Source organism: Salmo salar, chromosome 01, assembly GCF_965601325.2.
Source record: "Salmo salar chromosome 01, fSalSal1, whole genome shotgun sequence".
In the NCBI taxonomy this organism is placed as follows: Eukaryota; Metazoa; Chordata; class Actinopteri; order Salmoniformes; family Salmonidae; genus Salmo; species Salmo salar.
Genome location: NC_138291.1, coordinates 44,410,612 through 44,423,365, shown reverse-complemented (window position 1 = coordinate 44,423,365; position 12,754 = coordinate 44,410,612). Strand labels below are relative to the sequence as shown.

At 43.4% G+C, this 12,754-nt stretch overlaps 1 protein-coding gene across 16 annotated transcripts in view; it reads right to left on the bottom strand.

Moving 5' to 3' along the window:
* The window catches only part of dtnbb (dystrobrevin, beta b), a 59,709-nt gene that overhangs the window by 21,287 nt on the left and 25,668 nt on the right, over window positions 1-12,754 (bottom strand). For all 16 annotated transcript variants that reach the window (XM_082974626.1, XM_082974625.1, XM_082974641.1 and 13 more), the window contains one exon: window positions 11,516-11,643. In XM_082974626.1, the coding sequence (XP_082830752.1) occupies window positions 11,516-11,643 (128 nt within the window). The remainder of the gene's footprint in view (window positions 1-11,515; window positions 11,644-12,754) is intronic.

The window sequence follows — 12,754 nt, the reverse complement described above, 5'->3', positions numbered from 1 at the left end:
TTTTTATCGATGTGAAGCGCAGTAACCTCAAGGTACTGCACTTCACTACTTGACTGAGGGACCTTACAGATAATTGTATGTGTGGGGTACGAAGACGAGGTAGTCATTCAACAATCATGTTTAACAGAATGTGGACACTGAGTAATTTGTTATGTGACTTGTTAAGCCAATTTTTACTCCTGAACATATTTAGGCTTGCCATAACAAAGGAGTAGAATACATAGATTCAAGACATTTCATCTTTTCATTTTTTTATTAATTTGTAAAAATGTCTAAAAACAGATGTGAAAATCCAGATGTGAAACTTGTTCCAAAAAGACATGGTTTCACATGTGAAAATCCAGATCATATGTGAAGTATTCCAAAAGTCACATGGTTTCACGTGATTTCACATGTGCAAAACATTTGGACATTTTCCACTTGTGTAAATGTGTTTTTATCATAAGGGGACTTTGTGCACCCTCTAAAATAATGGATGCATGAAGCCCCTGTCTGCGTGTGTGGGCGTGCGAGAGATTTTACTGTAATTGAAATCAGAATGTGTAATTCATGCAGTTTTTCCATAAGTGAGGATGGAGGGGGGGAGGGTGGATAAGAAAAAGATGTTTCAGGTGTTTGAAAAATCCAAAAGTCCTCCAAGGCCCAATACACAACAGGCCTTTCATATCAGAGGAGGCTGCTGAGGGGAGGATGGCTCATAATCATGGCTGGAACAGAGTAAATGGAATGGCATCAAACACATGGAAACCATGTATTTGATGTATACTGAACAAAAATATAAAACGCAACATGCAACAATTTCAAAGATTTCACTGAGTTACAGTTCATACACGGAAATCAGTCAACTGAAATAAATAAATTAGGCCCTAATCTATGGATTTCACATGAATGGGAATACAGATATGAATCTGTTGGTCACAGATGCCTTCCAAAAAAGAACTTCCACTATTTGCCTCATGCAGCACGACACATCTCCTTCACATAGAGTTGATCAGGCTGTTGATTGTGACCTGTGGAATGTTGTTCCACTCCTCCTCAATGGCTGTGTGAAGTTGCTGGATATTGGCGGGAACTGGAACCCGCTTGTCACGTTCCTCGTATTCTCCCTCATCGGAAGATATGTCGAAATCACTCGATGACCAATACGCAGCAGGTTGACTGTTCCACATCATATTTATTTTAGATGGAAACGACAAAACAAAATAAACACGCAAAGGAGAAAGGTGACAGTTTCACAGGTGAAACGAAACACAGTGCAAAATTACAATTACCCACAAAAATCTAACACAAACACACCACACTATATGGGACTCTCAATCAAAGGCAGATAGACAACACCTGCCTTCAACTGAGAGTCCCAACCCCAATTAACCAAACAGACATACACTCACTAAACTCCACATAGAAATACCTAACCTAGAACCTACCCCAACACTCACAACCCCACTATACCATAACCAAACATAACTGCCACGTCCTGACCAAATATAATACAAAAAAACCTAAGTATATGGTCAGGACGTGACATTACCCCCCCCCTAAAGGTGCATACACTGAATGCACAAAACCAACAGAAAAAAACAAAACAAAAAAAAACAACAACACACAATTAACCTCCTAACTAAAGGGAGGGAAGGGAGGGTGGCTGCCGTCAACGACGGCACAGTGCTACACCCCCCCTCCCCAACCCACCTATATTGGAGGTGGCTCCGGTTCTGGCCTACTGTCCAACAGACCGTAGACAGACCTGTTGGGCTTAGGACAGTAGGAAGACTTCTTTGGTTCTGGTTCGTGGGCCGACTCCGTCGGTCCCAGGCTGTAAGCAGACTCCTTCGGTTCTGGGTTGTAGGCAGAATCATCACAGTCATAGTTAATCAACTTTATTTTAGAATTGTGACCAGACTCACCCGGTTCTGGGTCACAGGCAGCTCCCCTCAGTCCCGGGTCGCAAGAGGTTGTCGGATACTCTGGTCCGCACCCCGGTGTCGGATCCTCTGGGCCGCACCCCGGTGTCGGATCCTCTGGGCCGCACCCCGGTGTCGGATCCTCTGGGCCGCACCCCGGTGTCGGGTCCTCCGACGGCCCTGACCCAGGATTCACCAGGCTGGGGAGACATGATGGATGCCTGGCCCTGGGCACAGGCACAGGACTCACCAGGCTGGGGAGACATGACAGAGGCCTGGCCCTAGGCGTAGGCACAGGACTCACCGGGCTGGCGGGCGTCCCTGGCCACTCTGGCAGTTCAGGGCAGTCTGGCCACTCTGGCAGTTCAGGGCAGTCTGGCCACTCTGGCAGTTCAGGGCAGTCTGGCCACTCCGGCAGTTCAGGGCAGTCTGGCCACTCCGGCAGTTCAGGGCAGTCTGGCCACTCCGGCAGTTCAGCGCAGTCTGGCCACTCCGGCAGTTCAGCGCAGTCTGGCCACTCCGGCAGTTCAGCGCAGTCTGGCCACTCCGGCAGTTCAGCGCAGTCTGGCCACTCCGGCAGTTCAGCGCAGTCTGACCTCTCTGGCGACTGTTGACTGGCGGGCAGCTCTGGCGACTGTTGACTGGCGGGCAGCTCTGACGACTGTTGACTGGCGGGCAGCTCCGACGACTGTTGACTGGCGGGCAGCTCCGACGACTGTTGACTGGCGGTGCTGGGCTGACGCACTAGACTCCTGATGCGTGGGGCTGGTACTGGACGTGCCAGCCTGGAGACACGCACCTCCATGCTAGTGCATCTAGCGGGAAACACCGGACCGAAAGGGCGCACTGGCGGTCTTGAGCGCAGGGTTGGCATCACCCCTTCCGGCTCGATGCCTACTTCGCCCTGGCACATGCGGGGCGCTGGTACCTTGCCTACCGGCCTGAAAATCCCAGGCCTCACCACAGCCCCAACCCCAAAGCACGGGACCTGTCCAGTCTGCCCTACAAGGGTATGGGGAGCTGGCCTGGGGCTGTAATCTCGCCCCGCCAAATAGCCCTTGTGCCCCCCCCTAAAAAAATCTTGGGGCTGCCTCTCGGGTTCTACCTGCCTCCCAGGCAGGTTGTCACAGTGGACACCTCGGCCCTATGGATCCTGGCCGTGGAGAGCTCCATAAGTACAATTTTTTTGGGGGGGGCACACGGGGAGATTGGCGGAGTCAGGTGGTGGGTAATTCTGTCACGTTCCTCGTATTCTCCCTCATCGGAAGATATGTCGAAATCACTCGATGACCAATACGCAGCAGGTTGACTGTTCCACATCATATTTATTTTAGATGGAAACGACAAAACAAAATAAACACGCAAAGGAGAAAGGTGACAGTTTCACAGGTGAAACGAAACACAGTGCAAAATTACAATTACCCACAAAAATCAAACACAAACACACCCCACTATATGGGACTCTCAATCAAAGGCAGATAGACAACACCTGCCTTCAACTGAGAGTCCCAACCCTAATTAACCAAACAGACATACACTCACTAAACTCCACATAGAAATACCTAACCTAGAACCTACCCCAACACTCACAACCCCACTATACCATAACCAAACATAACTGCCACGTCCTGACCAAATATAATACAAAAAAACCTAAGTATATGGTCAGGACGTGACACCGCTGTCGTACACGTCGATCCCGAGCATCCCAAACATGCTCAATGGGTGACATGTCTGGTGAGTATGCAGGCAATGGAAGAACTGGGACATTTTCAGCTTCCAGGAATTGTGTACAGATCCTTGCGACCTGGGCCCGTGCATTATCATGCTGAAACATGAGGTGATGTCGGCGAATTAATGGCACGACAATGACCCTCAGGATCTCGTCACGGTATCTCTGTGTAATCCCACTGCCATCGATAAAATGCAATTGTGTTCATTGTGTCTGGCTTATTGCCTGCCCCCACCGCCACCATGGGGCACTCTGTTCACAACATTGACATCAGCAAACCGCAAACCGCCCGCCTATACGACGCCTGTTGGACGTACCAAATTCTCTAAAATGACGTTGGTAGAAAAATGAACATTAAATTCTCTGGCAACAGCTCTGGTGGACATTCCTGCAGTCAGCATACCAATTACACGCTCCCTCAAAACTTGAGACATCTGTGACATTGTGTTGTGTGACAAAACTGCACATTTTATAGTGTCCTTTTATTATCCCCAGCACAACATGCACCTGTGTAATGATCATGCTGTTTAATCAGCTTCTTGATATGCCACACCTGTCAGGTGGATGGATTATCTTGGCAATGGAGAAATGCTCAATAATAGGGACGTAAACAAATGTGAGAGAAATCAGCTTTTTTGTGCATATGGAAAATATACAGGATCTTTTACTTCAGCTCATGAAACATGGGACCAAAGACTTTACATGCTGTGTTTCATATACAGTACTGTACTATCCTCTCAGAAATAATCAAACCTTTTTGCATACAGAGTACAAAAATAGCTCCCATTTCTGGAGAAATACTGTTATTAAGAGTAGTGGTTGAGAAGACTCTTACATAAAAAGGTTTAAGACTGATGTGCTCGGAGTGTTTATAAGGATGTTTTTGCACTGCGACTGAAGCTCTCCCTCCCTCCATCCCTCCCTCCATCCCTCCCTCGCTCCCTCTATAAAATGAATCTACTACTTAATGCACTCTCCCTCATTCTCTCCGTCTGTCAATATCCCTGTCATAAAATCACATTGCGCTCACAGCTAAATTAATTACAGAACTATTTCCTATTGCAATGGCAGTGATAGGATTAGTATTGACTAAGGGGATGTGTGAAGGAATAAAAGAACAGGAGGCATTCTGACATTACAGACAACAGTCAGTCCTTTAACGATGAGTAAAGGTTGGGTGGAAGAAATATTTACAGTTACAGTGAGTATGACCTGGGGCATCATTTATAAACATTGCACCCACACTGTCACGCCCTGAGAGAGACGGTTTATTTCTCTAGGTTGTTAGGTCAGGGTGTGGGGTGGGCATTCTATGGTTTATATTTCTTTGTGTTGAGCCGAGTATGGTTCCTATCGTTGTCTCTGATTAGGAATCATACTTAGGCAGCCCTTTTTTCTTCTACTCCTTTTGACGATCGTGACACACACAAAATATGCCCCCTTGATGTGAGAATGTGCTTGTCTCCCGCAAACTTTAGACCATGCGTACGCACAGTTTCTAGTGGTTGAAGTCTTCCATTACAAGGAGGCAAAAGTAGCCTAGCAGCCTTGTGTAGGAATATATCATGACACACTTATTCATTAAAAAAAAAACAGGCAGATAAATATAATAACATTTGCCATTAGCGAGAAAATGTACGGATTTAATGGATCTGATCCGAAGTGCAGTATAATGGTAGAACAGTCACCTTTTCGTTTGCAGGCCACGTCAGAATACTGTAATGTCAAATTTCTCCAGTAGACAGTATTTCATTTAGAAACAGAATATATCACAACCATTGTGGAATAAATTCCTCACATTGTTTTGGCCATGATAGTTCATATTCCCTAAGTAGCCATACAACAAATTACCAACTGCATCTCTCATTTATATAATTGGGCCTATTAGATAAGCTATTATAATTTCACCTCTTTGCTCTATGCATCCCGAGAGGGAGCGGCGGTTTATAACGTTCAGTAGAATTTAACAGGTAAAACAGACAGTTGATCATTTGCATTAAAGTGTGTAGGTTACCACTGTAAGTAGGCCTACTGTAATTAGATTTTTTTTAAGTTTCAGAATTAGAGGGCAGTGCAGCATATTCAGGATAGGGAAAAGGTAAATGCAAAACATTGTTGAATTCAAACGGTCTGTTTACAGGTTCACAACAATTTGCAACTGTTTTTGTCTTTCAGATACGGTCAAATAGGCTACAGCAAATGTCCCTGCAAAATAAAACATTCTGCCAATGCCGCCAAAGACATTTGATCCAAGTTCACCATTGCTATTTCCTTCAGATACTGTCTTGGCCTAATTCCAATACTTCTAAAGTGTACAGCAAATAAGGGCGTTACTGTCACCAAAAAAACGACAGGCAGAGGAGGTCAAAGACAGGCAGAGGAGGTCAAAGAGAGAGAGGGAGGAAGAGGGTAAGCGGTGTTTTTCAGGCGGAGTTATAATGCTCGTGCACGCGCGCACAGTTTTACGACAGGTCTGATTTATAACAGGAAACGTGTATGTATGGCGTGCACCAAGTTTATAAATATTAATATTTTTGTGCATGCATAGTTTTTCAGAAATGGCACACAGAGATATTTTTGTGTAAAATGTACACAACAGTTATATACTGATCAAAAATATAAACTCAACATGTAAAGTGTTGTTCCCATTTTTCATGAGCTGAAATAAAATATCCCAGAAATGTTTCATGTGGACAAATTTTGTGCACAAATGTGTTTACGGGCCTCACGAGTGTCGCAGCGTTCTAAGGCACTGCATTGCAGTGCGGCTTGACATGGTCGTGTTTTGTAGGACGCACGGTTCTCGAACTTTGGAATAAAGTCCTTTTGTGGGGGAAAAAACTCATTCCGATTGGCTGGGCCTGGCTTCCCAGTGGGTGCGCCCCTGCCCAGTCATGAAATCTATACATTAGGGACTAATGAATATATTTATATTTACTGATTTCCTTCTATGAACTGTAACTCAGTAAAATCTTTGAAATAGTTGCATGTTGCATTTATATTTTTGGTAAGTATCAATGCGGCCCCAGGTCACTACTTCAAACTTATTTCAGTACAGTACAGGCAAGGGTTTAACTTTGTGTTGCATATTGGGGGGGGGGGGGGGGGGGGGTTGGACCCAGGGGCATGCCCCCCCCCCCCCCAAATGAAACAAATTAGTTTTTCTAAACATAAATAATGAGGATGGGTTGCTGCAGCTGGTCTGAGTCTGTGAGACAGGTATGCTGCCTCTGACTTGGGAGAGAAACAGGCTTGCTTGAGCCTACTGCCTGAGGTTCAGAGAAACAGCCCTTCTCTAATTCTGTAGCCTACTAAAAACCAGTTTCAAAGTTTATAATAATACCAAAGTTGTCTTTGAACTCACAAAATTGAGCCCAATATAACCGTTACCAATTATCACTCGTTTTGAGAAATACCACTCACACACGAGACGCGCATGTCGTCACTTTGCAATTGAAACTTTCTCCATTTGAAAAATATCCTTTTCTATATTATTCTAATTCGCGCTTGTGGATTTAGCATGTTAAATGTGACTGTACTTCTTTATTTGTTACAAGTTAGCTCACAGAATGAAGGGTTTGTTAAGAAGAGAGAGAGGAGAGAGAGAGAAAGAGAGGAACTATTGCTCCATTCTTCTTACAAGTCTTGCACAACTTTTTATTATTACCCTTCACAAACCACGGCCTCTGAGGACCGGGCCAAACCAAAAGCATAATTGGTGGCGGGGGGGATCCAAACATAAAATGAGGAATTGAGTAGTACTGTGTAGCGTAAAGCCACAGAAAGCCAGTAGCTACAGTAGGAAAATAATTTCCAATCCATCATGATATATTATTGAGGGAGTCAAATAGTCAGGTGCTAAAAACATGGTCGCCTAAATCAGTTCAAAATGTACAGATCAACAGTGACAGATAGTCCATCACAAAACCATAACTCTGCTGCCCTTCATGTAGTGTATAAATCCACTGGAAACTCACTGTCAGTCAGGGGATCCTAAATTCACAGCTTGCTTATAGCCTGCTGAGGAGCTCAGGCCACACCAAGTATATCATATCCACTGTCTGTCACACAAGGTTCTCATTAGCTCAATGGGTTTAAATCCTGTACATTGACATTAGCCTACACTTCAATCACATATTAATCCTTTACGCTTCAAACCCACCCATTATATCTGCCGATGTCTTAACATTGCAGCCAGAGTTCAATTTAAACTCCATCGTCTTAATTACACTGTTTCATTTCGGTTCAGTCCTCCTAATACAAATTCAGGACATTTTTACGAACCCTCATCCTCTCAGAATACATTTGTCCTCATTAGAAAACAGACGACTATATCTACGTCCTAAACGTAACCCTATCCCTTTTGTAGTGCACTAATTTTGACTCGGGCCGGTAGAGCTCTAGTCTAAAGTAATGCACTTTATAAGGAGTAGAGTGCCACTTAGAACACAACTTAGGTCTTTGAAAATGGTCTTTGAGGAAGAGGATGTATTTTCCCCTACATTTATTCCAGAAGGGTTCCGGGGAATATTGCTGGGGGGAAGAGCAGCATTTAATTGCCTCAGATTTAAAATTGAAATATGAAAAGGAAGAAGCAAAAGCCATATGCAAAACAAACCGACCATTGTGCCCTCTGGTCAGAGCAGATACGGCAAAGATAGAAAAATTATTTTATGAGTTTTATTCAATGCTTAGGTTTTACATTTGATTACTTTTCAGCCCCTCATCATACTTCATTATGATCCATAATACTGTTCTTGGACTCGTTGCCCAACTCATTCCCTGCTGTCACCACAATCGGATAAAAATTGTGTTTGGTTTGGTGGAACCCAGAAAATCCTTTTCAACATCATTCAAGGGCGATATGGAAGGAGATGACAGACAGGAGGGAGGAGCTCTGTGAATAACCCTCATACTGCGTCAGTTTCTACTTTGACTCCCCAGCAGCAACGAAGAGGCACACTAACAGTAGCCTGATCCCAGATCTGTTTGCCTGTCATGCCAAAGAACAACCATAGGAGTATGCAAGAAAGCACAAATAGATGTGGGACCAGGCTACAGTAACAGGTCATGTTTCAGGAGTAAGCAGTAACCTCCATTACCTTGCCTTATAACCTCCTTATTATACACTGTGCTGCTAACCCTGAAACGGCTTCTGAGAGAAAGCATGAGAATGCACATTGCCCATCAACAATCTCCAGACTAAGGTATCCTAAAGAAACATAGGCTTTAGCTAAGATGTAAGACCCTATTCAATGAAATCTGGTTACTAGCGAGGCACATTGTATTTGTCAGATGCGCCGAATACAACAGGTGTAGTAGACCTTACAGTGAAATGCTGAATACAACAGGTGTAGACCTTACAGTGAAATGCTGAATACAACAGGTGTAGTAGACCTTACAGTGAAATGCTGAATACAACAGGTGTAGTAGACCTTACAGTGAAATGCTGAATACAACAGGTGTAGTAGACCTCACAGTGAAATGCTGAATACAACAGGTGTAGGTAGACCTTACAGTGAAATGCTGAATACAACAGGTGTAGTAGACCTCACAGTGAAATGCTGAATACAACAGGTGTAGTAGACCTTACAGTGAAATGCTGAATACAACAGGTGTAGACCTTACAGTGAAATGCTGAATACAACAGGTGTAGTAGACCTTACAGTGAAATGCTGAATACAACAGGTGTAGTAGACCTTACAGTGAAATGCTGAATACAACAGGTGTAGTAGACCTTACAGTGAAATGCTGAATACAACAGGTGTAGACCTTACAGTGAAATGCTTACTTACAAGCCCTTAACCAACAACGCAGTTTCAAAAATACGAATAAGAAATAAAAGTAACAACTAATTAAAGAGCAGCAGTAAAATAACAATAGCGAGGCTATATACAGGGGGTACCGGTACCGAGTCAATGTGCGGGGGCACCGGTTAGTCGAGGTAATTGAGGTGATATGTACATGTAGGTAGAGTTATTAAAGTGACTATGCATGGCTAATAACAGAGAGTAGCAGCGGCATAAAAGGGGGGGTGAGGGAGGGGGGGAATGCAAATAGTCTGGGTAGCCATTTGATTAGATGTTCAGGAGTCTTATGGCTTGGGGGTAGAAGCTGTTTAGAAGCCTCTTGGATCTAGACTTGGCGCTCCGGTACCGCTTGCCATGCGGTAGCAGAGAGAACAGTCTATGACTAGGGAGGCTGGAGTCTTTGACAATTTTTAGGGCCTTTCTCTACACATGTAATGCAATTGTATGCCACTAACGAATCCTATCACTTAACATCTCAAAAGAAAACTCCATATTAGTTTATTTTTACACACGCTTCGTTCTATCTGCTAAATCCATCATCAAATGCACAATTTCTGTGAAATGCAGTGAATACACTAGAGAGCCATAAATCTCTGATATACGCACACACTTTGGTGTTTAGCAGTTAATGATAATTTAAACTATAAATCATTTTTAAAGCTCTTGATACCATTAATACGTCTGTGATCTCACTTAAGCAGTCGGAGGGAGGCCTGCAGAACAACCCTACAGGGTCCCAGTAGGAGTACTGATCTAGGATCAGTTTAGCCTTTTAACTCATAATGAATTAGAGAGGAGACCTGATCCCAGATCAGCACTCCTACTCTGAGCTGCGGACCCAGGAGTGATTCAGAGTCTGGAGATATAGTATTTCTTAGGCAGTAATGCAGGAAACTATGCACATCACACATATTTCCACACGCAGTATGTTTCCTCTTGGCATTTTTCTGATTACTACTTTTTCCTCTGATGGCTCTGAATGTCAGTACTCACTGACATTCAGCCCGGGTCTTAAAATAAATAGAAAACCAGACAGAGAAAGAGATGAATCTGACTCGTAGTCTGCAGTATGGCGGTAGAGCGCAATGGTATCCAAGTAACAAAAAGGGATGTAATTGACAGAAAACTCATTTGCAGCATACTGAACTTGTAAAATCAGCATACTAGAGAAGACATCAACATGAGGAAACGGTAAGTCAACAGCATCTAAACCAGAACAATCTTTCACCCGTATTTGTTTTATTTTGAATCAATATATTTCAAGGAAGTGCCGATCAAATATACTGTATGTTGGTAATAAAAAACGTGAAATGGATTACGGAATAAACACAGTACATATTATTCTGAAAAACAGGACATTTTCTGAAATGTAAATTAGATTGAAGATATACGACAGCCAGTAAGATATACAACAGTTTCTCCCAGCCAGAGTCTTAGAGTTATACCAAACCTCCGGCTTCATGACATAACACACAGCAGACTGATGGTGACCAAGACGCTGTTCAAAGAACCTACAATTTCTTAGACTATAATAGAATTACTTAGACTATAATAGAATTACTTGGACTATAATAGAATTACTTAGACTATAATAGAATATAATAGAGCATTCTATTTCTATGAAAGCACCCTCCTCTCATTAAAACCAACCTGAACCTACACAACACCTCATCTTTCTCACATGTACTGTATAACTAAGTAATCACGGTCCTTCCATTTCAGTGAGAAATGATTGACAATGCACCATCAATTTAGGCTGGCGAACACCTAACTTTCGAAGTCCGCCCTCTCTACGCTGCGAGTCACGTGGGTCGCGTCACCAGGCTACCATCAATTGACAGAGAGCCAATGGTTGCATCATAAGGAATTTGGACAACAGACAGTGCAGAACTTAAAGGGAAAAGGACAAAGATGGGAGTATCTTTGGTGAAGATAGACATACGGGGTCGGTTTCATGGACACAGAATAGGCCTAGACTTTTAATGGAGAATCTCCATTGAACATGCTCTTTAGTCTAGGACTAGGCATAATCTGTGTCCAGCAGAGGTAGAAGTATCCAGAATACTTACACAGTGTGGGCCATGGTGTCCTGCGGTTTCTCTGACTGCTCAGGGAACATTGGGTGAGGTGGCTCTCCAATGGGGACACAGCCTAGAGACTTACTGATGGCGTGGCTCAGCTTTTTAGCCGGAGACTTCTGTGAGAGAGGCAGAAACAAGATGGTGGACATTACATTCACTCTAACTGAAATTCCAGTTTACTTATTGAATTGTTTGAAGTGAAATGGAATTGACCAGAAAATTGTCTGTTATAATGTGGGAATTGCTTATAGAAGTAGTGTAAAGAGATGTATTTGTAATTGACATTAAAATTCTCTAAAATATCCAGTTATGTTGTGTAGTGCACAAAGAAGGGCCGTTGTGGTATCGGCTTGAGGGGGAATATATACGGCTGTGACTATAACCGATGAGAATTCTCGAGAGGTAATAAGGTTAGTATTTGATTGTGAGGTATTCTAGGTTGTGTGAACAGAAGGACTTGAATTCCTGTACGTTATCACAATCACCCCATGAGTCGTTAATCATGAAACATACACCTCCGCCTTTCTTCCTGAGTTCTTTATTCCTGTCTACGCGATGTACTGAGAACCCAGCTGGCTGTATGGACAGGGACAGTATATTCGGAGAGAGCTATGATTCCGTGAAACAGAGTATGTTACAGTCCCTGATGTCTCTCTGGAAGGAGATCCTCGCCCTGAGCTTGTCAACTTTATTGTCCAGGGACTGAACATTAGTGAGTAATATACTCAGAAGCGGTGGATGGTGTGCACACCTGAGTCGGACTAGAAGTCCACTCAGAATACCTCTTCTCTGCCAGTGGCATCTTGGAGCAGCCTCTAGGATAAGATCAATTGCCTTGGGGAGTAAGAACAAAGGATCCAATTTGGGAAAGTTCTATTTCTGGTTAGAATGCTGGTGAGTTACCACCGCTCTGATATCCAAAAGTTATTTCTGGCTGTATGTAATAATGGACTGTCATTCGTCTAGGGCTATCTTCTGTATACCAACCCTACCCTGTCACAACATAACTGATTGGCACAAACACATTAAGAAGGAAAGAAATTGCACAAATCAACTTTTAACAAGGCACACCTATTAATTGAAATGCATTCCAGGTGACTACCTCACGAAGCTGGTTGAGAGAATGCCAAGAGTGTGCAAAGCTTTCATCAAGGTAAAGGGTGGCTACTTTGAAGAATCTCAAATATAAAATAGATTTTGATTTGTTTAACACTTTTTTGGTTACTA